This window comes from Akebia trifoliata, chromosome 1, assembly GCF_017979445.1.
Source record: "Akebia trifoliata isolate Shusen 1 chromosome 1, ASM1797944v1, whole genome shotgun sequence".
Taxonomy (NCBI): domain Eukaryota; kingdom Viridiplantae; phylum Streptophyta; class Magnoliopsida; order Ranunculales; family Lardizabalaceae; genus Akebia; species Akebia trifoliata.
In genome coordinates, this window is record NC_141375.1 from 29,959,020 (window position 1) to 29,985,253 (window position 26,234).

Sequence of the window (26,234 nt, forward strand, 5' to 3'; positions counted from 1 at the left end):
ACATTTTTTTCCTTTATATGGTGTTCATATTCTCAAACATGATGTCCTAACATTTTCCTATATCTTCAAGCGTCGGATTGATGACAAGTTTGGTAACGAAGGGAATATCGTACAAAATTGAACATGAAAGAATCTGCTAGCCAAGGAATGTTGATCGTTCTGAAGTGTGTTTATTCATAATGATCCTACGATTAGATCCGAGGAGATTTGAATATAATAAAGGTTTGGGTAACATTATTAATCTTGAGAAATTAAAAACAAAATTTATTTCCCACTCTAAGGTGATGTTTATATGAACCATTTCTTTTCTCTTTTTAAAAATTAGTTTTTAATCTATTTTTTTGGAATTAATTTCTTTAAAAATTCGATAATAATGCATTTTGTAATTCATAAGTTGATAGTCATGGAACTCTTTAATGTATAATTTTTTTTTTGGAAGATAAACATTTGATGATGATGATATTTGACGTAGATCAAGTGTATAACTTAGTTACATTATTCTCTAAAAACTTTATATTTATATTAATTATTACTAGAACGTGGCATGTGCAAACATACATGAATCAAAGGGCTTATTTGTAATTAAAACATTTCTTAGAGGGTTTGTAAATAATATATAATAAAAATGATATTTTTGTAATTTTTAAAATTAACCAACCTGATTTTCAGGGGTCAATTTTTGACCAAAACGACCTTGATTGGATATTAAGTTCTACTGTTAAGGTGGGGGTATTTTTGAAATCCAAATTTTGGTGTCGAACCACATCTATTCTGCCTTCTCCACTGTAATAATAAAGATTTGTGAAAATAACTTAGCAACTATAATGTAAAGACCCTCCATGACTGGCAATGGCTGGAATAATGCCTGTCTACCTGGCTCATCCTACCCGGATAAATTGGATATAGGTAAGGTTTTTTTATCTAATTAAGAATTCAAGTAATATTACTCGATATTTGTTTATCAAATTTTTGTGTAGGGTCAAATATAAATATATGTCACATCCGACCCAATTACTTGTTTAACCGAGGGCAAAATTAGAATTTGACAAGTAACTCAGTCTATAAATCTGATTTAAGATGTTATGATAAGCGTTTTGAGCCATGGATTATTCGATTGCATGTTGTTGGGATATGTATTTGATAACATGATATTTGTATTGTCTATTTGTAGAAATTTTTATTATATAATTTTTGGTATTAGAGTAAAAATTCAATCAAGAGTAGGTAAAATTTGGGTAACAAAAAATTTAGGCGAGGGTGGGTAAAAAAATTAGATTTGGTTATTCACTTAAAATTTGGGTAAAAATTCAGATTTGAATATTACCCTAAGGCTATGTTTGGATTGAGATAAGTGAAGAGAAGAGAAACTCATTAAGAGAAGTGAAGAGAAACTCAATTTCTCTCCATCATGGCTGGATTGGTAGGAGAGAACTTAGGACAATTTTGAAATTTTAAAATAGCTTAAAAGAGATTTAGGTGCAGAGTTGGAATTATAAAATATTTTAAATGGAGAGAAAGATTTTTTTTGTTGAACTTTTTTTTTTCTCTCCTCTTCTCTACAATTATTTTCTCTTCTCTTCCCACTTAACAATTCCAACAAGAGAAATGGAGAGAAATTCATTTATTTTTTCTTCTCTTCTCCATTTCTCTCAATCCAAACATAGTCTAAAATTTTGGTGAAATTTTGGGTATGGGTCTGTCTTAATTTGGGTATGGAGTCGGTAGACGCCTTCCCAACCCGTTGCTAGCCCTATCCATCAACCACAACCAATGCCCTATGATTAGTGGTGCACATGGTTCGGGTTGGGGGTGTTTTAGAGCTGAACAAAACCAACCCAAACAACTCTTAGTTCGATTCAATTCTCGGGCATTGTGTATGTATTAAATTTCATATTAATGTGCATCGAAGTTGATGCATTGTATCACACTTAACAAATATTCACCATCTTGATTTATTAAACAATTGGAAAATAATAGGAAGTATAACATTAGCCTATTCTTTTATTACAAGTAAAAAGCATCTACGGTTATGCGCACATCCACATCATTTTTGTCACCTTTGTGTCTCCATTTGTGTCATTCCAGCATTTTCCAATTTTTATTTCAAAACTCGTGTCTTGTTGTTTTAAATAATTGAAAAATAATAGGAGGTGGAAGACAACTCATTCTTTTTAAGTGTTTTTTGTCAATAAAATATAACAGTTTTGTTTCAAAACTCGATCCATGGCAAAATGAGAGAATGTTATTTCCTTCATCTTCTTAACACGATAACACCAGAAGAGAAAATCTTTGATATAGTCTATTCAATATGTTTAGTTCTCGGTTTGATTCGATTTTTTACAATGTCTCAATTGAGAATCGAATTAAATCAATCGATTCTTCACTTTTTAAACTCAAAGCCGAACTAATAATCAGTTCAAATTGATCAAATTAGTCCAAAACTTACGATTTCATTAGATTCTCGATTTGAACCTATAATGTGGTGAATGGGGTTTGAGAATCACTTTTATTTTCAATTTTTAAATCCAAAATTTGAAAGTATGTGAGGCCAAAAGTTTGATTTGAAATAATTGCGGTCCATTCAACTATTTTTCAATATCAAGGAAGAGAATCTAATGTCCTTTTTCACCCATTTTTGTCTAAATCTGGCAGTGGAAAGTACTTTTGTCAAAGATGTCATCTTGATTCTCAAAGACAACACATGGCCATGTCAGGGCATAAGGGGAAAAAAATCAAGAAACTTCTACACATAGATCACCAAATTTTGAAAAAGCTTTTAAAGCCCTATTTTTGTCTACTTCTACCCAATTTTTGGATGCAATTTCAATTGCCATACTAATTTTTCTCATAGTACTTCAATGCTAAAATTTAATGGATTTCAAGTACAGAGGGATAACTTCTTAAGAGTTTTTGTGATCACAGCTGATTCTTTGAACATTCATTTATTACTTACTTGGACTAAAAAGGCTTAATGATAAAGAAAAATGAATCTCTAACACCTACTCCAAAGCAAGTAGATGTATCTAGTAGGCATTTTATTGTGGAGAGTCATTTGACTTAATCAAAGGGTCTTTACTCTAATCTTACTAGAAAAATGACTCTTCACACATTTAACTACAGTAAAATATTTTACAACTATCATTATTTTTTACTGCCAACAAGTAATGAGAGAGAAATTCACTATCTTTTTTTGCCTCTTTCATTTTCTCTTTTTTCAAAATATTTCAAATTGTAGAATCCTATCTGAATACATTGGAGTGTTTTCGGACTGCTTTGACTTTGTAAAATGGCAGTTGAGAGAGAATTTAGAACTCGAACCCATGTACGTTGAAGTTGCTATAAATCCCTAATTTTATTCAACTCATAGATGGGGGTCGTAACATTCCGCCACCCTTTGAAGAAATCTTGTCCTCAAGGTTAATTTGAAAATTCATATTAAGATCTTCAAATCTTCCATTGATCATGATCAATTCTTCAAGTCTTGTTATCTTTGAATCATCACGTGAATGCAATGTAGTTCTTGAATGGTAGTAAAAGTGAATGTGACCACCTTGAGGGGATCTTTTTCTTAGTATCCATTTCGAGAGGATTTTCCTCCATCCTTTGCTTTCATAACATTCTCGGCCTCCATAGAACCCACAACCTTTTGTCCAAGAAAGTGCTTTGATGCCAATTGTTACAAACTTGGAAAAAAAAAAAAAAACTAATAACTATTAGTTGATATGACCACTTTGAGGGGGTCAAAGCCGTTATATCTTACCTCTTCGAGGGGTGCAAAGCCTCGTATAGGATTTCTCCTAAAAATTTATTCTCTTCTTCTCCAATCTAAATATTTCCCAAAAGATAATATTGGAAGATAAATCGCCCGTAACAATCAAATCTTTAAGAATCCTAATCGAACACAAAATCCTACAAATAGGATATAATAAATTTATTAAACTAATAAATTTACTAAATCCATAAATTTATTCAACTAATAGATAGGGATCGTAACATGGAGTGAGGAAATGAAATCAGGCTTTGGACATCAAAGGATTATAAATATAATGGAGCTATTGTCCATAGTTGAGTCTTGACAAAATTATTGTATTTCTTAGTTCATAACTTAGTTGATAAATTTGATTTATTTTCTTCTAAATATTACCAATATGTCAATAAATATTATCAATCTTAAATTATAAAGTAAAATATTTATTATTTTATCCCAATAAAAAATATTTGACCATGGAACATGAAAAACAATATAATACAATGCATCAATGATCGATTGCAGATGAATGATGTAAGTATTCGACGTCAACTCCGTTGTCATATATTTTTAAAGAAAAATGACAAACAAAAGGAGAGCTTCTATTGCCACGCCAACTTTTGCTAACATCACCTCAAGACGTGTGTTAAATCTTGGGTGATTTATGTATGAATTGGAGTGGCATTTTGCAAAAGTTGGTGTGGCTATAGAATCTCTAAAACATAGTCTCAATGTTTTACGTTTTATATGATGGTATTTTTGTAAGGGTTGGGATCCGTCAATTCATAAAGAATGACTAATGAGAAAACACACGAACCTAACTATTTAGATACAAAATCCAATAGTTGAGATTTATTCGTATCTTGACAACACAAATCTCAGAGATACTTAACTCGAGGATAAATCTCAATCATTGGATTTCGTGTTTAAAGGATTGGGATTAAGTGTTTTTTTCATGAGTCATTTTTAGGAGTTAAGGGATTATAACCTTTTTGTAAATATATTTTTATAATATTAATGAAAATGTCAGTTACATACCATTCTTGAAATCCCACAATTTTGGAAGTTGCTGCATAAGAGCACAAATTGCTTCCATGGTATTGCCCCCCTTTGTTCAGTCAAGAGTCACCACGTAGATAAGGTACGGTTCGACTCCTTGCTATTTTCACTATATTATCACTCGTATTCGGATTCTCATGCTCTCTTAATCTGTTTCGGTAGGTAAAGAATGTTTTTGGATGATGGGTTTTTTACAAAAATTGGGTTTGAAGCAACACGAGTATGTAGTCTTGAAACCGCATAATGTTAATTGAGCATGTTAGTTGTCAAAGTGACCGTGCTCATGAGAACGTACGGGAGATTCTTTGAGACATACGATTGATCAATATTCACTCGTATTATAATTCCCACGCTTTTGGAGAACGAGATCAATACTGACACTTTACACAGTAAAAATGATATCATAGACCAATAGGCCATGTCTTTATTAAAAAAGATAATTTGTTCATGTGGTATCCAATTATGTTTTTGGATGCCAAGAGGTGATGCATCTAGAAAACTATTTTATATTTTTGTAATTGTAAGTATGATTTTTCAAGGTGAGTTTCCCAAGTTATATTGGTATCGTTTACGGATGAGATGGATTTACATCGCGTCTTAGGCTTCACACCATCTCATGAGACAAAGAAGATGACTTGAACAATACTTCGAAAATCTCAATTGAATTAGTCAAATTGTCCAAATCAATCAAAGATTTGTATTTTTTATAATTAAATAATAATTTATATATATTTTAAATATGTATTATTTAAATAAAAATTAACGTGTGACTAATGATCTTATAATATATGATTCTAAAAAGAAATTATAAATATATTTTAACAAATAATTATAAATTGAGTTAAATGATTTATCACGTATGAGGATAAGATGACTCGATCTCGTCATAGTCAAGACTCACATTTGAAAATCTTTTACGTAATAAAACATAACTGAGTTACTACAATTGTTTGACACAAATCTTTGTGTAAAAACCACTTTAATTATTCTACCCCCTTATTCATGTATATTATATTTCTATTTTTATTCTTCTTAATTTATCTATTTTTTTTTCTCTTTTACTCATTTAATTTAAATTTTTTTTAATAATATCTTTTCAATTTTTTTTTAATTCCTTTAATGTTTTTCTATAAAACCATATTTTTGTGAACCATCACCCATTTTGTGTTGTTTTCAAATCTTGTTCACGGGTTCAGAGTGCCACCCGTAGTCATGATTAAACTCTAGTTATAACTGATTATAAGTTCAATACATCAAACCTTTGCATTAACTGGTCTGTCCAACCGTTGATTTCTAACTGTATCTCGAAGAAAACAAATCTATGGTTATCTGTCCACTGCACGTCAGCTCAGTGTTTAACGTAGCGTCCGAGTAACACGACCCATGATCAGTGTCAAACTCGAACTCCACACCTACTAAAAACTATACAATTTCTTTTTTTATATTTTATTTTAAAAACCGTGTCGCTTCTCTTCCTTGCTTTACCAAATTGCTCTCTAGCAAACAAAACTCTCTCTCTCACACTCACTCAGAGGGTATCTCTGAATCTTTTTTTTTTTTTTTTAAACTTTCGAAGATGAAGAAGAAAGGCAGTGTATCAAAGCCAAAGCCAAAGCCAAAGCAAAAATCGATGAGAACGAAGGATGGTTACGAGATATTTGCTATAACTTGCGCGTCTGACGATGCGAGCGATGAAACGTTCGCAGTGGTCGACATGAGTTCTAGCTCTCCAGTCGTAGCTGTAGAAGCGATTCTCCAGTACAGTTTCAGAAACAAAACGCTCTTAGAAGCAGCCCTAACTCACTCTTCTCAACCAGATTCTCCTTCATACCAGCGTTTGGAGTTTGTTGGTGATGCTGCTCTTGGTCTCGCTTTCGCTAACTTCGTATTCATCACTTACCCTCAACTTGACCCTGGTCAACTCTCTCTTCTTCGTTCTGCAAATATCAGTACAGAGAAGCTCGCACGTGCTGCTGTACGGCATGGTCTCTACCACTATCTCCGTCACAATGCTCCTTCTCTTGATGCCAAGGTAATAAGAAAAGATTTCTAGGTATGTTAGGGTTTTATTAAATTAATTGAACGATGTTTGATTTGGGGGGTTTTTTAGGTCCAAGAATTCGCTCTTGCGGTTCAAGAAGAAGGAGATGACGTGTTGTACAGTGGGTCTGTTAAGGCGCCTAAGGTTTTAGCGGATATAGTTGAGTCCATCGCTGCAGCTATATATGTTGACTGCAATTTTGATTTGAAGCTTCTTTGGCAGGTAATCGGTTTGTGTTATTTAAATAACTTTGAAAGATGGCATCTTTAAGTTTTCCCCAATTTTAGTTGATATGGGTTTTTGATTTTTTTCTAAAAAATTGAAATTTTGCAGCATTTTAGTCGAATTTTAGAGCCAATCGTTACGCTTGAGACATTGCAGCAACAGCCCGTGACAATGCTATACGAGCTTTGCCAAAAACAAGGAAAGCAAGTTGACATTAAACATTGGAGGAAGGGATCGAAGAATATTGCTAGTGCTTACGTTGATGGAAAGCTTTTAGGTTCAGGTTGTTCAGAACAGAAAGACATTGCAAAGCTTAATGCTGCAAAAGAAGCTTTGCAGAATCTTTGGAAGTTTGAATCAATGCCCATGGAAGTTGATGGAGGGAGCAGTATAATGAATGGTGTGGATGATATTGATGGGGCAAAACAGAAGTTGAATGAGCTTTGTGACAAGAAACGATGGCCAAAGCCGAGTTACAGGTATGAACTTTCTCTTTATATGAATTTAATTTTGATATTTGTCGAGAGAAATATGGTATGCTTGATTGGATAGAAGACAAATTATCTGTACATGTATGTGTGGATGGTTTTTTGATTGCTTATTTTAGTTTAATTTGTAATCACAATAACCATGGGCAAATCCTTATGTTAGAGAAAGACTGAGTGATAGTAGTAGAAGTAGCTCTGTACTATCTATACTAGATTTACAAAGATAGGAAACTTTTAGTTTTAACCAATTTGTCATTATGTTTCTTTTTCATGGACTATTTATACAATCATTGTTTGTAGTAGAGGGTTAACATTACTGGTAATACACCATATTAGCAATTTTTATAGTCTTTAAGCCTTGTTCAATTGTTGTCTTTTTTGTTTTTTTGGTATTTGATAATTGTTGATTCTGTTAGTACACCAACCGGAAAAGGTGAAAATCCAAGGACAATACATAATCCCTATTAAAAAAGAGGGTTTGAAATAATTTGTTGGAAATAAAAGGAGTTCTTTAGGTCGATAGGAATAAGACTCATCGAGTTATTTGTAAAAGAACCTAAAGTAGATAGTGTAATAATCTTATATTGATCATATTGCTCCATTGACTTCTTGTAAGGTTGATTTCATTGTGTAAATAATTGTTAGCATGTGGCAAACTTTTTATACTGATTGTCAACCTATTGTAGTGCACATCTTTCTTCATTGAAATTGGGTTTCGTGGATTAATTACTATTTAGTTTCTACTGAAAGAGACATACAATGCTAATATGGTGACATTAAATTTAACTTCATAATGTATGGAACCTGCTCCTTAGAAGATTTTTGAGCTATCATATTTATACTTATCTTGTAACCATGCCTTACCTTGAAGATTTGACTGTTATGTTGAAATGAAACATTCAACTTGCATTATTAGAAAATTATAGGTTCAACATTGAACTCATAAAAAAAGGAAGTCCATACGACTTTGGCCATCATTTTTGTGTTATAAATTTCATTCCACTTTTGTTGTGCTTTCTCATTCTCATCTATTCCATTTACTATATTTCTTATTCCATCTACCTTCATTTATACAAATTCCAATTTCAATAGGTTTTACAAAGCTCCCATTGTTACATTAAGCAGTGTAATGTCTTTCTGTTTTGAACATCCTGAACCAAAAGCTATTCATCCATATAAGTATTAAAGATATTCTTTGAGCCATCATTAAATGCGCAATATCAACTTGTATTACCTGCTTTTGATTGAGCTCATGTGTGTTTTATCATAGGTTGTTACTGCAAGGTCTTTAACCCATTGTCCAATTTTTAAAAAAACACTACCGTAAAACTTTAATTTAATTAATAAAATTAAGAATCGTGAATACTATGAGTCTTGAGTCCAATTCTTAACATAATAATTAATAAAATATTTTAGTTGATTGTAAAAAAAAAAAAAAAAACAAAAATACTGTAAAAGTTTGATTTATTTAATAAGAAAATTAAGATCCAAGACTATTATAGATCTTGAGTCTAACCTTAACATAATAATTGCTAGAGTATTTTAAAGCTCTTTAAATTTTAATAAACTAAGGTACTTGTCTTACTAGTAGGCGATGGAAATAAGATACAACTTGGAGATTTGGTATTTAAATTTGCTTGTAGCAAATATTTATGAATTGGCCAACGATGTTGGTGTTTAACAATAAGAATTTTTATTGTACATGCTGTTTTTGTCGCACCCAACATCTTTTTGATCGTCAAGGGACACAATAATCACACCCATCAACAACATCCTTATTGAGAAAGCCTTGTATCGTGCACCTTTGTAGTGTTTTGATAAGAAGTTGATAGTTATTTGAAATTTATAAAGAAATAGAAAGTAAAATAATTAAAGATAAAGGATAGGTTAATTCAAGGAAACCTTGAAGTTACCAATGTTTTAAGTTGTTGTAATTTTGAGTGTTGATACCATGACCTGAGTCCAAAACTCGTTTTCACAGACTAATTACTAAACACCAATACTCTTGCTCATTAATAAAAGGGAACGAAAATAGAAGGTAGGTTGGATGCAATACTTTTGATTCCGATTGTTCAAAAGCATTAAATGATATTAAGTCAGAATATCAAATTTCGAATTATATCTTTCCCACATCTTTTATTAAATTAAATCTGGTTAATGAAGTTTCAGTTGTTTTTGTAGAGACCTTGCAATAACTTGTGATGACACCATATGAGCTCTATAAAAGTGATGGAAACAAGTTGACTTTAGTATTGAAGGAAGGGTTCTTAGATGATCGTTATTACTTATGTAGATGCAATACTTTTGGTTCGGATTGTTCAAAATAGAAAGATGTTGCGATACTTATTGAAACAAAAGATTCTTTGTAAAATTTGTAGAAGTTGGATTTTGTACCTATGATATGGATGTAATTAGTGGTATTGTGAATGTAATGGAAAAGATTGAAATAACAAAACAAAAATTGGATGAGTTTTATAACAAAAACAGTTGTACGAAACCTAGGTAAGTGTACAAATTTCCTTTTAATGAGTTCTATTTTGAACATACTATAATTATCTAGTAATTGAGGTTAATTGTATCCTTCATCACAGTAGGCAAATCTTTAAGTTACTATTTAATGGAAAGATAAGTATATGGTTGATAGCCCTATAATCTTGTAAAGATTAGGTGACGTAGGAATTGTATGCAAAGTATGATCCCTTAAATTTCGATTTCTCTTAATTTTTCTCTCTGCCATATTTAGACCCCAATTTGTTATACATAATAGACTTTGGAAAATTTTTAAGTCTGGTCCAATCCAATATCAAATCATTCAAATATTTTTGTAGTGACCCAACTAGGCCTGATGTGCAACTTATTAAGTAGAATTTTTGGCTAGGTTTACATAATTTACTAATTTTTAGTAAATTATATTTTGTTCTTTATAGTGATTTGTTTTCATTCAGTTCATACATTTCCAATAAGTGATGCATTGCAACAGAGCTCAGTTGTAGTGGTTGTAGTTGGTTGCTGATTTATTTATTGTGAAATATTAGAGATTTAGTTTTTTCTTGATGAACATTACGGGAATCCTAGTAGGGTTTAAATAGAAGAGAGAAGAAATCTTAACATATTACATCTAGATCTAATCTTATCTTTTATCCTAATCTTAATCAATATCATAATCGTAGTACACCTTATTACGTGGCATCATACTCAATACTCTTATGTATTAATACTGTGATCAATGATCAATGTGAGTTTGCCAAAATCAATACTGTCGATGAGGAGTCCCCAATGCCAATTGCATGTTGTTGATGAGATGCGACCATCACTTTTGCACAAGATATGTTGTGCATGTCTGCCCAAGAATAAGATGCATCAAAATGTGTAGAAGAAGAGGAATAACTCTAGTTAAAGGTCTCGATTGAGCCATAATTGTCGGATTTTAATGTGAAAATGTGTGGGCCTTAATGGGCCAAAATGAGCTTGATCATTATGGATGAAGAGGTTCAAAATAGATAGACGGGCTTCAGCACTATGGATTCAGGGGCGTTTTGGTTTAAAAAGAGCTTGATCAAATGGTGATTTAAAGGCTATTTGGGGAATTTGATCATTGAGATTCTGTGGTTTTATAAGACCTATAAATATAAAGTTTTTTTTTAAATCTTACTCAATCGATAAATGGGCTATTGTATATAGGCATTTTGAAATGTTGTCTTGTGGTAAAAGCCTCTAATTGTTTTAAGGGAAAATTATAAAAAAAAAAAACCTAATAAAATAATTATTTTACAAAAAGAACCGAATTTATTGCAAATTACCAAAATGATAATAAACCGGCCATTGAATGGTCGGTTTTTTTCTCTCTCCTCTTTCTCTCTCTTGATTTTTTTTATTTAAAAAATCGAATTAAAAAAAAATGGCCATTGAATGGCCGGTTTTGTCTCTCCTCTTTCTCTCTCTTGATTATTTAAAAAAAATGAATTTAAAAAAAAACATTGAATAGTCGATTTTTTTTCTTTCTCCTCTTTCTCTTTATGAAATAAATACATAAAAAAGCTTTGAAAAAATAAAAGAGAAAAAAAAAATAAAGGACTTACAAGGTGCAAATGATACATGGTTTTCTTCTTTTGAACTTGGCCTATAAAGACCCTTTTAGATAATTAGGATTTTTGAAATTAAAACATCCAATAAACAACTATCCCATGATGTAATGATAGAGAAAAATCAAAATCGAAAGGCGTAAAAACACAAAGAACTTACAGTTTATTAAGGAAGAAGAGAGGGAAAGCAAAGCTATTCAAAAAATCAAGAAAGAGAGGAGAGAGAGAAAAAAAATCGGCTATTCAATGTTTTTTTAAAAATTTGTTTTTTTTAAAAAAATAATCAAGAGAGAAAAAATTGGCCATTCAATGGCCGTTTATTTTTTAAATTCAATTTAAAAAAAAAAATCAAGAGAGAGAAAGAGGAGAGAGAAAAAATCAGTCATTCAATGGCCTTTTTTTTAAAATTCAATTTAAAAAAAATAATCAAGAGAGAGAAAGAGGAGAGAAAAAATTGATCATTCAATGGCCGGTTTATTATCGTTTTGGTAATTTGCAATAAATTCGATTCTTTTTGTAAAATAATTATTTTATTAGGTTTTTTTTTAAATAATATTCCCTAGTTTTAATTGGTTCAATAGGTAGCTTGGTAAATTTTAGAATATAAAGAGGTTGTAGACTCAATAGGTTGTTCATGCGTTTGGTTGGAAGGAGAAGCATTAACATACAAAGAACGACAATTGTGTGTGAGATACACCTAGCCAAATCATTTGGGTGAAAGGGCCATTGCTGTTGGGCCTATGGAAAGTTGAGTTGAACCAATGGATACACCAAAAAATGGTTTACTTGGAATGCATTCATTCAAAGTCAATAACTAAAAGTAATAAAAATAATAGATTCAAAGCTACTTTTTGAATCTGCATCCAACAATAGCGACGATGAAGTTGATAGAGTCACTGGCGATGGGATTCACATCTAGGATGTTGGACACCAAGAAATCCAAGTCTTTAGAAAATCAATGGCCATGATAATAAATCTCCCTACAAGGGATGCTCACTGTCAATTTGAAAAACACGGGGTACCTCTAGTATCGATCAAATCATGAGGTGCTAGACCACCAATTTTTCTTTTTCCAAAGTTGAATATAGGTTGAAGTTGAGTGCCCTTATGTCATTTTCCATTAGTATGAGTCCCAAAAGATCGAGGCTAAGGGATCAGGACGCATGTTGTTAGTTTGAAAAGCACAAAGGATCTCTCTAACATAGATCAAAATTGGGGATCACTGTGGTATTTTTTGTCAATTTGAAAACACAAGAGAGCATATGCATATTTAGAGGGGTCTAAATTAGTGAGGGGAGACCTATATATTGCATTTATATTACAGAAACTCCCTTGGAGTATTAACAATTCAAAGAGAACCTTATCAAGCTTTGATACTCAACCAACCTTGAAATAGGACCCATATTATTTTAAAAGACTAAATACTCAAATTACCTTAGTTCTTTAAAGTAAATACCAATTATATCCTCTCTTCGCTCAACATCCATTCTCTTTCCCAAAACCATCATTGGGCCTGCATGGCCACATTGGCAATCCAACACCATAACCTTCTAAATTCCATGGTAAAATTTAGATTTAAAAAATAAATATTTTTAGCTCGATCTATAGTTTTGGGGGAGAAAAGCGTTGTTGAGAGAAGAGACAGGATATAATAAATATTTGATTTAAAGAATGAAGCATATTATAAGTATTTAATCTTTTAAAATGATGTGGGTCCTATTCTAAGGTTTGTTCGGTAACAAACTTGATAAAGGAGGGTTCCTTTGGAGTTGTCAGAAATCCAAGGGAATTTTTGCAAAAAAAATAAATAAAAAATTCAACAAATAGGTCTGCTTAGTGAATCTTTGTGTTTTTTACCCCAAAAAGTTTAGTGGGGGTTATAGCCCCCACTCGTCCCTACATGACTCTGGTCCCTGTTGACGATCATTACAAGAACCGTAATAGGGCTTAAATAGACAATAAAAGAAATCCCAACAGATTAGATCTAATTCTTATCTCTAATACTAATCGTAATCATTATCATAATCTTGTTGAGATCTGATTTGGTGTATCACATACATCATACTTAACACTCTTTAACATTTATAAGGTTTTTTTTCGGACTTATCCACATCATCTATATTCCCATTCTCATACTCAACTTTGTCCCGAAGATTTCGCGTTAGCTAAACCAATCTCGTCCCTCCATTGTATTCTGTTTGGAGTCACTTAATTTTTGCTTTCCTTCGTAACATTTCATTTTATAATACTTCATTTTTGTTTTCTTTAGAACCTCCCAACTTGAAAAATTCATCTAATTGGGTTTGTTATTAGCTTTTGTCAGCATGCCTAATTTATCTTAGTAGACTTATTCTTTGTTTATTTTCTATTGGAGCTACTCTTACACTTTTTTAATGTGTTTGTTTCTAACTTTATCTTTACTAGTCACTCGTCAAAAAAAAACAAAAAACTTTTATCTTTCCTAGTCTATCTGTCCATCATCTTAACATCATTATCTTTGCTTCATGCTTTTTTTAGCTTGCTGCTTGTTAACCCATAAATATTTTGCTCCTTAAAGCATAATTGATTTTATAACCCGCATACTTTAAAAAAATTTGGTGTTATGTGTTTGTGTAATTGCATTTGAGCAGTGAGACACCACTTTAACCATCCAACTTCTACTCTATGTAACAATTGTTTTTCCCATTTCTTCTTCTTCAAGATATTTTATTTTTCTTTAGAACTTGATTTTTTTTCTTAATACTCACGTCTTCAACCATCTTATTAAATTTTCTTTTATTTTTTATTTCTAGAATGGAAATATTGATTTTTCCCTACCCATTAAATTAGCTCTTGATGAACTTTTTCATGTGCATTTTTTAATCAATAAAACTATATGAATTTTTGTTTCTTTTGTCTATGCTTTTCAATCATTTGTGTGAATAGAAAGAATTTCTCGATGGTTGATCTATCCCAAATAAAAACAAATTGCTTTTATTATTTATTCGTTTTTGTTCCTAACCTTTGTCTTGTCATTCTTTCCCATACCTTCATAGTGGCTCATTTGTTAAATACTTCGATTGTTGGCTCCTCTTTGAATATCTCAGTTATTCTTATATATTAGTAATTAGTTGTTACAATATGTTTCCTTGTTTCCTTTATTCATTCAACATATTTTTAGTCTTTAAAATATTTTTGAATAGCTTATTTGGCTAGGAAAATCCTAAAATTTCAAGCATTTTCATATTTTTATCAAAATACTATTTGATCCTATGCCTTCCGAGTTTTCACGTCAGTTATTTGTTTTTTAATTCTAAAACCTAGTCGTACATAAGTATTATACCCTCAAATCTCCTTTCTATCTTTTGATAGCCCTAATTATCATGGTCCTCATTCAATAATTTATGAAAATTAGTTCTCCACCCTTCCCTAATCTTTTCATCTTTTACGAACTTTATCTCACCTTCTCCATTGGAACACTTAATATTTATCTAAATCACCAGTTTTTTCCCTAATGTCCTCAACTTGCTGATATCTTTCTTAGATTCACCATTTCCCTAATGTATAGATTGTCATATACCCTTTGCTTAGATTCATTTGCCACTTTCATTGTTTGTTTGTTTTTTAGATAGTTTTCTTAAATTCTAGATTTTTGCAACAATGTGTAATGGAATTTTTTTTCCCTTTATTTATCAGTCGGACATCTACATTTTACCACCAAGTTCCCTTAATATTCGGACTTACTAATTATAATAAAACATTGGCTCATTATTTATATTGAATTCTTGTTTTTTTATTCATAGTAAATTTTGTAGTTAGTATTTAGTAAATCACAATTTGAGTGGTTATATTTTTTATGAGACATGGTTTCTATTTATGATGTTGAGTAGGCAACAATTAACAATCTTCGAGTTGTGGGATTCTAAGGGTTGCCTTTTTATAATTTTGTGTAATTCCTTCAATGTAAAGGAATAGTCAAATAGAATAAAATTGGTTGATGTAGAATTTACTAGAATTTTGCAAGTTCTCTCTTTGTGTCCATTCGAATAGGTAAGACTAATTATTGTCTCCACACGTTGTATTCTTGCCTACAAAATTAGAGAATAAAAGCCCAGCAAACCAAAGCTTGTGCCACCTTTTTTAGCCTCATGAAACATATCCACAATTTTACTTTTCGAGTACCTTGTAAAAATCATCCCACCATAAACCTTTTTTCTATTGCATAAAACCTTATGTTTTATTTGGTATGCTGCAAATTGCAAGTAAAAGTTTGTACAACAAATGTTTGTCCCAGTTTGTAGGACAAAAAAGTTCTTCCAAACCGTTGTGACATTTTTTTTTGGGGATTCTCCCATTGGAGTTGGGGTGGGGGGTACTTTTGATGGCGATGATATTTTGCAGTTATTTACGGCACATCAACCACACACCCGCAGATGAATCAACTTTTTTTTTTTTATTAAGCTAGTTTTCTAAGATCAATTTGGTATTAGATCCAGACATTATGTTTAAGCCAGTCAGTGTGAAGCTTGGGAGATTGTGATTGGGTTTCTACGTCCTTACATCATTTTTGGTTTTAAAACTAGTTTTCTAGTAGTAATTTACAATAGAGCCAAACAAGGTCCTAGAATCTATCTAATCAGAGCAAAGCCTAGAAGATTTAGAGATGTTTAAAGTCCTTCAATAAATGAATGTAAGATTGACTGCTGTATGCTGGTCTAAGTATGTTAGGGGCTAAAAATACTACGTGGGGTTAGCTATGTGCATAATACCTCCTCTTGTAAGGAGCTACACAAATTTAACCATCACCTACTATTGGTTTTGAGAGGGACTCTTGGCATGGTAAGTGGTTACAGAAACAATTTTCTTGCTAGTATAGGTGGTCAAATCTGCTATAATTTTCTCCAGGCATGTATAATTCTATTCAGTTTATTGGGGAGAGAAATGGAAACTTACTACTACTGAATTTCTCTTTGCATATTTATGTTCGGACTAAATTCTAGCTTTTTAAATGGGTGGAACTTCCTTTCATTAATAGGTAAAAGTTTATGCTATCTTTATGTTAAACAATTTCACTTGCTTCACTAGCTCAGAACCTATTGTGAAACTAAATTTGTTTTGGTTTCGGATTAAGGTTCCCTCATCGAATGCATATGCTTCGGACTACCTTAGCACAAGTTTGCATTATGCCTAACTTATGATGTTTGGACTCTACTCATTTGTAAGGAGCCTAATCAGCAAACCTATGCTTGACCCATGGGTGCATGGTTTGAGACAAACTTGGCACAAAAAGTGGGTGATATCAAAGCTTGGAAGGCTAATCCATTCCATTTAGGTGGTCCTATGCACTATGCAAGTGAAGCGAAGAAATCTTTTAGCTAATGAAAATACCGTAAGTTCTTAATCAAGAAAGAACGATCATATTTCCCTAAAGGGATGTTTGGTTCCTTGTTGAACATCACTAGAAGAGAACAGCATGTGTGCTATTTGTAGATTATGTAATTTTAATTACCTAGATTTAGGTGTTGGAGTCGAAAGGCTTTGGACTTAGTATAACCAAGTTTATTACTGGTGAATGTTCTAAAGAAATTAAGAGTCTGGAAATACTTTGAAATTACCATTGTTTGTTATCTCATGTCTCTTATACATATGAGTGGAGAGATTGATGAAGATTTTGTCCATAGAATCATAGTTGGATGGTTAAAGTGGAGGTGGGTGTCTTGAATGCTATGTAATTGAGGATACCAATCAAATCAATTTTTTTATAACAAAGATTACAGTAAGACTAGATATGCTTCATGCAGTGAAATCTTTAGCTCTCAAGACGTCTTATGTTAATAGATTGAGTATTGCGGAGATGAAGTTGTTGAGATAAGATGATTGGAAATAGTAGGAAAGAAAAAATTTAGACATGTCGTGTTTGAGAAAATGTAGGAGTAGCTCTAATTCACGATGAGCTAAGAGAAAGTTGATTGTGATGGTGGGCACGTTTAACCCAGGCTGATTATAGCCCCAATTAGAAGGAATATCCAAGGTGAAGGTGCTAAAAGAGAGGGATATTAGAAAGAACGTGGATTGAGTTGATAAAAGTGGATATGTACAACAATGTAATAATAGAAGACATGGCTGTAGACAAAATTGAATGGAGGAATGAGATTTGCTTATCTGACCCCAAATCTCTGGGATGATGCTCGATGATGATGTTGATGCTTATTAGATTCCTTTTCTCTTTAATTAATTTGTTGGAGATTTTGGAATTCTACTTTGTAGATTGGCCCTTATGTTTTTGGTTGGGCACATGTCTTATATTTTTCCCCATATCAAGTTAAATTTGGGCTTTAGGCATCCATCCTTTAGGTCCCGGCTTGGTTATGAACATGCTTTTATTTCTCAAAGCATACTTAACTACTTAAGGTAAAAGTGAACATCACCACTTATTATTTGTGCCATTATTGCCTATAGCTTTAGCTAAAGTGATGGCTTAAGGAAGTATTGATGAAAATAACCTCTAATGTTTGTTTTTTGTGTACACCGCAAGGTTTGACTTTTACTTATTTCAAGAAGTATTCTAAGGTAACTTTGGATGGTGCCAATGAACTTAGTGATTGTGGAATTGACACTACGCAATTTTACCTTAAAAATAATTTATTGAAAAATAAAAGCACCAACCTTCTTCACTCAAACAACTAAACAAAATGGTCATTTTCATCATGATACCCTTTTGGGCATATCTTTTGCTTAATTAAAAATGATTATTCTGACTTCTGACACCATGGTAGGTGATTTTACCTTTATGCCCCACCTGCAGCTAGGAATACTAGCCTAGTGTAGTCCAGACTTTCTTGAGTTGTTGGATCATTCAATCTGACTTTTGATTGGCCATGGTTAGGACTAGACACCATTGGGGGGCTCACTGATTATAGTTGATCATGTATATTTGAGCTGGATTGACTGATTTGGATTGGTCGATTTGATATGGATTCCACAATATCATTTTAACCCCAATTATCCCAAACTGCTGCCTGTCACTCACACTCCCTCTCGTAATAAAAGGTCTTGCTCACGCTCCTGTTTCCTGAAGCTATTCAATAGAAACAAGTTTGCAATATAAGCTTCCCTGTCCTTGCACTTAAGCCTCATTTCGCTTTTGCTCTTGCTTTCTTCAACTTAAGTTTAAACACTTCTTTAACAATGCCTGAGTCTTATCCTTGATCATCTGACCTCCCAAAGTATCTGCAACTGTTGGAAAAATCTAAATCCAAATTCATTGTCATTAGCACAAATCCTTTCTAAAGAAGGCTTGAAGATTTGTGCTGTTTGTACATGTCGACACCTTAAGCTTGATTTTGGATTTCTTTAACAATCCAAGTATAACCTAGTTTTTCTTGAAATATTGTTTTACATTTAGTTTATTTCACATAGATCCATGAAAGGTTTTTGCTCTTACTTTACATATAAGCTTCCTTGGCCTTGCATTTTTTTTGCTTGTTCATTGTTAATGTTCTTTATTTTGATTTTGATTTATTTATGTTTGTTATTTTCATCTTATAAGTTTATACATGTGCCAGAGTTTGCTTGTGTCTATGGCACAAACATCTCTTTAGGGTTAAGGGGGGTATAAGAAGAAAAATAATAAAGTTAGAGAGAAAGGGGGGAGAAGAAAGTTGGAGGGGTAATATTATAAAAAAAGGTAGAAGAAGAAAGATAATAAAGTTAAGGTATTTTTGAAAAGAGGAAGAAGAGGTAAAAAATTAAGACCTGTCTCCGAGATACATTGTTCATGGGGTGTAAAACTTGAGACAAAGAAAGTGGGACCCACAGTGTGTTTTATTATATATAATATGTATATATAATAAAACACACGTTGGGTCCCAATCTCTTTGTCTCTAGATTTATATCACATAGAACGTATCTGGAGAATGGCTGTCCTTCTTCCTTTGTCTTTTCTTTCCTAAGAATACCTCCAACTTTATTGTTTTTCTCTTCTACCATTTTTCAAAAAATACTCCTACAACTCTTTATATTGCTTTTTCCCTTTTTCCAATAATACCCTTCAAATTTTATTGTCTTTTCTCTTTCACCCCCTAAACCCAAGAGAGGATGCCCCTGCCTTATCTAATAAATACATTTCAGACGAGGAACAATTTAATAATTTGTCTTCAACGTCTTAGCAAAACATAAAGTCCAGGCACGAGTTGTGACTAACAAAACGTGTTATCTGTAATTATAAACCTCCACTTCAACCCATTTTTCAATTGAAATAGACTTTTAATTATTAGTAGCGTCTGAGAGCAACTCCACGTTGGGAGTGAGAGCGAGATATGCATAATTTAAGTAGTCATCAACATATAAAAAATTTTGAATGATGCTTTTTGAACTTGAGAGTTTATTATAAAAGACATTTTTTAATATTTTGACATAACAAAAAACAAAAAATATGATAATTCATATATCTATGAGAAATACTGATTAAAAAAAAATATATCTATGAGAAATTGTAACATATGGATGCATACATCTATTATTATTTTGAAAAGGCTTTAGTACAACCTTTCCTTAATAAGAAATGCATTGTAAATATTTACAAATAGCTTGACTGTTTATTTTTACACAAGCACCCGGATGTCGTCCATTTTTTCAATGTAGACAATTTTGCTAGAAGTCGTTGGACCTTGTAAAATGGATGGCATCCGAGAGATGTAAAAAGTGTTGTCATTTGTAGATGTCCCTTAATGTGACCTATATATAAAATGTGTATGTGTGTGGAATTGCTATATTTTATACGATCTTAACAATCGGTCTACTTGTAGATAATTATAATGCAATCCTTTCTTAAGAAAGGTGGTATGTAAGCTCCTGCAAAATAATAATAGATGAATGTAGGCATATGTTCCCTATTTCTCATAGATGTATGAATTATCGTAGTTTTTTATTCTTTTGTTATTTCAAAATACTAAAGTTTGTCTTTATAATGAGTTTTCAAATTAGAAATCAATATTCAATTTTTCCTATAAGTTGATGATTGTTTAAATTCTTTATTTTTCGTTCTCACTCCTATCCTAGAGTTGCTCTTGGCACTTCTAATAATTAATGATGTATTTGAATTGAAAAATGAGTTGAAGTGAATGTTTATTATTACAAATGACTTGTTCTGTTAGCCACAACTCGTACTTGAACTTTATGTCTTGTTAAGACGCTGAAGACCCACTAACTAACATTCACTTGACCTTTGAAATGTCATTACCCACTTATGTTAATAGTCTATTCTTTAATAATATATTTATCGAATTATTCTTTTTGGAATCAAACATTTGGTGATGACCCATTCCATCAATTATCTTCAACGTTACAAATACATATAGAATTTTCTTTTGAATAACTTTAGATGGCACTAATAGAAGAGGGGGAAAAAGGTTACAAAGATTGTTATAGATTGACAATAATTCATCAACTGAGTCAAATTTACCAATTTCCATATCCATTTTTTTGTTGGTTTTTATTATTTGTTCCTTGATCAAGCTATAAGTTTTAGTTTGGGAAGCTATGTTGTTTTTTTTTGTTAAATTATTTTTGTATAGATGGGTAAGCTGGACTTGAACCCACAACCTCAAAGTTGTTTTGCAATGTTTCAAACCAATTGAGCTATGGGTCTAAGCCCAGAAAACCATCTTGGTACTCCTTTTTGATAGTAATGTAACAAATAACTGTTTATCGCGCAAATTCTTTTTTTGTTTTTGTTGAATTTGCAGAGTTGAGAAAGAGGTGGGTCCTGCCCATGATAGGAGATTTGTTTGTTCAGTCCACATTGACACTGCTGATGGGATATTAGTAACGTCTGGAGATGTGAAACCAAGAGTGAAAGATGCTGAGAACTCAGCCGCTTCCATGATACTTCATCACTTGGAGTAAAGTGAAAATAATTTTTTTTATTTTAACTTATCATTATGGGAAAGTGCTTATTCGAGGAAATCTCCTTAGTTCCTTTGCAGTTAAACCTATCCCGTGATAAATCAAAGTAAATTTACAAATCAGATATTTGTGGACTTAAACTAGGTTGTAAGGTGAAGGATTACTAGAAATCTTCCAAATCTAAGATCAAATTAATTTGCTTATTTACTCTTTTCCTCCCTCACCTTTATCAAAATAGTATATAAATGGTGTTTTCACATTCTAATCATCCTAAGTCACTTCATCAACCATAGAAGTACTTTTTGTGGTTATGCTGGAGATGAATAGATGATTTGAAGGTGCCACTGTGCTATACTCTCTTTTCCTACCAATTAATAGCCATTAACCTATGACAATATTAGTATAGATAATTTTAACACTCGCCTTTGTTGGTGGCATTAGCATTAAGAGCATGAATTGGTTAGAATAGTAACAAGAAGAAGAAAGACAGATTTTGGCTTAGAAATACTTATTACACTTCATGCGGAATCAAGTCTTCTATTATTATTGAGATGGAATAACTTTTTGTGACAAACAGTGATATACCCTGATTTTCATGGATGTTATAAATGTTTTTAAATTGAGCTGTAATTTTTTGACTCGAAAATTTTCATTTGATCAGTACTCGGCTGAAGTGGTAAGGATACAAAACTGTCAATCTTTTTCTTCACCCTTGCCACATCAGCTGAGTATTGACAGAGTGAAGATTTTTGAGTCCGGAAATCATCATTCTTTTGAATTAAAATGTCTAACTAGTAATAAGTCCCTTGCCCTTGTGGAGGTCATTGCATTAATAAGAGAATTATTGCCACAAACTTTTCATTCCAACACAATATATGAAATTAAATATAAGATATTAAGCATATAAGAATAAAAGAATAAATCTCTCTCTATATTTTAAACTTTTTCCCCATGGAATTTTCTTTGAAGAAGAAATTTTATAAGTCAAGAATAAGAAGGGGAATTCAAAGCTTAAGTAAGAAATTATGTCACTTCTTGATTTACCTTAAACTAAGTGAAGAGTGTTGTTTAAATGGAATAAAATTTTGCTCTGATCATTTTATTTAATTTTTTTTTCTGTGTTCTTTGAAAACTCTTCTCTTAGAATTTTAAACTCTGTTTGGATATAATATAAATAGTAGAAAGTAACTTCGAGAGAATGGTTTCGAGATAAAATATTTTTTAGATAGTAAAAGTAATTTATTTCTATTTTAAAAAAGTTTAGATTTTAACTTTTGAGTTTTTAAAATTGTAAGAAAAAAAAATTAATATTTTTGACGTGTCTAAACTGGGTCTTAGAATCCATTTCATCTGCATGTTTTATTGAAGTAAATATTTTATGTGATAACCCGATTGGTCATCACATATCGCGAGGGTTTTATCCTTGTGATTTCATAAATGAAATTTACAAACTCTCAGATTGAAAATGAAACCCCTGGCACTACGGGTTGAGAAATCATCAGAAAATCAAACCCATAAGACGAGTGCAATCACATAATAGGAAGAGAATCATGGAAAGATCGACCAATATTATCCCGATCCGATCCATGAGTCATAAGACTGTGTTGACCGAAGTCAACCGGATTAAACCAAGTTGGACCTGGGTCAAGTCAAGGTAAGAGACTTAGTGGGGGTCATGTCTTGAGCCATGACATATCTTATGGTCTTGACATATACATTCCTCTCTCTCTTTTGCTACTAATTGTTGAGAATAATAAATGTCTCCTTATCATACTTAATGCTTGTATGCATAATAGTTGTCGTGATGGACGTAAAACGAGTGATTGAGTTCAAGAAATTCTTAGAATGAATCCTCACATTTTCTTTTAAAACTTACATTGCAAAACTCACTTAGAAAATGTTTTCTTGCGTTTTAGAACACAAGCCAGGGTGGATCAAAATACTTTATTCTCCAAAAAGTAGTTCAAAAAAAAACTTTTCTTGATTCTGGAAGTTGGCTTGCAGTGGAACCACCACCCATCGATGATGGGGTACGCGGTGGCAATGTACGTTGAAGGGTTCTGCCCCCGCAGAACACTGATAGGCAGCAGTCCCTTCCCTTATTGTTTTCGCCCCCAAAGAGTTTAACTATTTTAATGTTAATGGAGTAAAAAAAAAAAAGGCATGAAAACCTGCATTGGATTCCGTATACGTGTTTTCGAACAAAATTATTTTCAACAGTTGGTGGCATCCAACCTATGCGAATACTTCCCGAAACAGTTTCAAGTCATAGAGTTTTGAATTAGAAGATTTTACCGTGATGTTTCAAACTCGGAAAATGAACTTTTTTTTGATGAATTTTGCTGAGTTAATCAGGGGGACTTGAGGTTTTCCCATTTGTTTTACGTACGTGTGGAGCAACCCTAGAGTTGTGAGGTTGTAGTGCCAAGCAGAGTAGCGTTTTATGGAAATGGATTTATTACTTATTTACATGTTTTCTATTTCTCGCTCGTTCAATTTCTATATCTCTATGTCGTACTTAACATTTTGAAAAACATATGCTATGATTATACCATTATACATATGCTTTAGTATGATTAAATGTGCAACATTTGACCAACTGCCCATTGTCTTATTTATATTGGGTAACTCCCATGTTACTCACCCCTACATTCCAATTGCAGAAATCGAAAAATGCTACAAGGAACCCATAGACGTTGAGGATGTCATCGAGGGAGGGTTCTGTGGGGACCCACCTCAAGAGGGACTAGGAAAGGGTCGTTGGGGGTAGGGAAGCCTAATGTTCTGGCTATATCTTGGTGGGGGAGTTGGGAGGTGAATGGTTTGCGGTGGTGATTGTTGAGGAGGTTTTGTAATAATCTTTCTGGTACATCTACTTCTTTTTGGGAAAATCTAATCTAATATCCTCTGGATTCAGTGTATATATATATATATATATATATATATATATATATATATATATATGTGGGTCCCGTTCAGCACCCTAAGTTTTACCACACACTTTAACAAAAGCGTTTTGTCTTACATGGGTTAGAAGTTTCGGAATGAGCTGATTTTTGGTGAGGATGATCTCTATGGTGAGGAGATCATCCTCACCAAAAATCAGCTCATTCCAAAACTTCTAACCCCATCAAAATTGATTTACAAAAAATGGACGGTCCACGATTTTTCAACGTGTAAACATGGGGCTAAACATTTCGGAATGGGCTGATTTTTGGGGAGGATGATCTTCTAATCATAGAGATCATCCTCATCAAAAATCAGCTCATTCCAAAACTTCTAACCCATGTAGGACAAAAAGCGTTTGTTAAAGTGTGTGGTAAAACTTAGGGTGCTGAACATTTCCCTATATATATATATATATGGGTCCCGTTCAGCACCCTAAGCTTTACCACACACTTTAACAAACATGTTTTGTCTTACATGGGTTAGAAGTTTTGGAATGGGTTCATTTTTGGTGAGGATGATCTCAATGATGAGGAGATCATCCTCACCAAAAATCAGCTCATTCCAAAACTTCTAACCCCATCAAAAATGATTTACAAAAAATGGACGGTCCACAATTTTTCAACATGTAAACATGGGGTTAAACATTTCGGAATGGGCTGATTTTTGGGGAGGATGATCTTCTAATCATAGAGATCATCCTCACCAAAAATCAGCCCATTCCAAAACTTCTAACCCATGTAGGACAAAAAACATTTGTTAAAGTGTGTGGTAAAACTTAGGGTGCTGAACATTTCCCTATATATATATATATATATATATATGGGATGACGTTATTACGACCCCCATTACGACCCTCATTACGACTCACCGTTTGTCTTATATGGGCAAAAATGTTTGGAATGGGCTGATTTTTTGTGAGGATGATCTCTGTGATGAGGGGATCATCCTGGCAAAAAATCATCCCATTCCAAAACTTCTAACCCCATCAAAATTGATTTACAAAAATTGGACGGTCTAAAATTTTTCAACTTGTAAACATGGGGTTAGAAATTTCATAATGAGCTGATTTTTGGCAAGGATGATCTCCTCACCATAGAGATCATCCTCACAAAAAATCAGCTCATTCCAAACATTTTTGCCCATATAGGACAAAATGGTGTGTCGCAAAGGGGGTCGTAATGGGGGTCTACGGAACCCGACCCATATATATATAGGTCACGTTCAAGGGCCAACTTTTTGGCAAAACATTTTTCAAAACATGAGTTAGAAGTTTTGGAATGGGCAGATTTTTGGCGAGGATGATCTCTACGGTGAGGAGATCATCCTCACTAAAAATCTGCCCATTCCAAAATTTCTAACCCCATCAAAAATAGTTTACAAAAAATGGACCGTCCACGATTTTTCAACTTGTAAACATGGGTTAAAAGTTTTGGAATTGGCTGATTTTTGATGAGGATGATCTCCTCACCGTAGAGATCATCCTCACAAAAAATCAGCCCATTCCAAAACTTCTAACTCATGTTTTGAAAAATGTTTTGCCAAAAAGTTGGCCCTTGAACGTAACCCATATATATATGTATATATGAGAAATGTTCAGCACCCAACCATTTACCCTACGATTTGTCCAACATGTTTTGTCCTACGTAAGTTAAAAGTTTTGGAATGAGTTGATTTTTTGTGAGGATGTTCTCTACGGTTAGAAGATCATTCTCACCAAAAATCAGTCAATTTCAAAACTTCTAACCCCATGTTTACAA

General features: G+C 32.6%; 1 protein-coding gene across 1 annotated transcript; it reads left to right on the forward strand.

Moving 5' to 3' along the window:
• Positions 1 to 6,284: 6,284 nt before the first annotated feature.
• LOC147411613 (ribonuclease 3-like protein 2) lies at positions 6,285 to 21,735 on the forward strand. The gene is made up of 4 exons (XM_086450345.1): positions 6,285 to 6,839; positions 6,918 to 7,070; positions 7,182 to 7,552; positions 21,369 to 21,735. The coding sequence occupies exons 1-4, from the start codon at positions 6,384 to 6,386 to the stop codon at positions 21,526 to 21,528; spliced, it is 1,140 nt and encodes a 379-aa protein (XP_086306471.1). The 5' UTR covers positions 6,285 to 6,383; the 3' UTR covers positions 21,529 to 21,735.
• Positions 21,736 to 26,234: the final 4,499 nt, after the last annotated feature.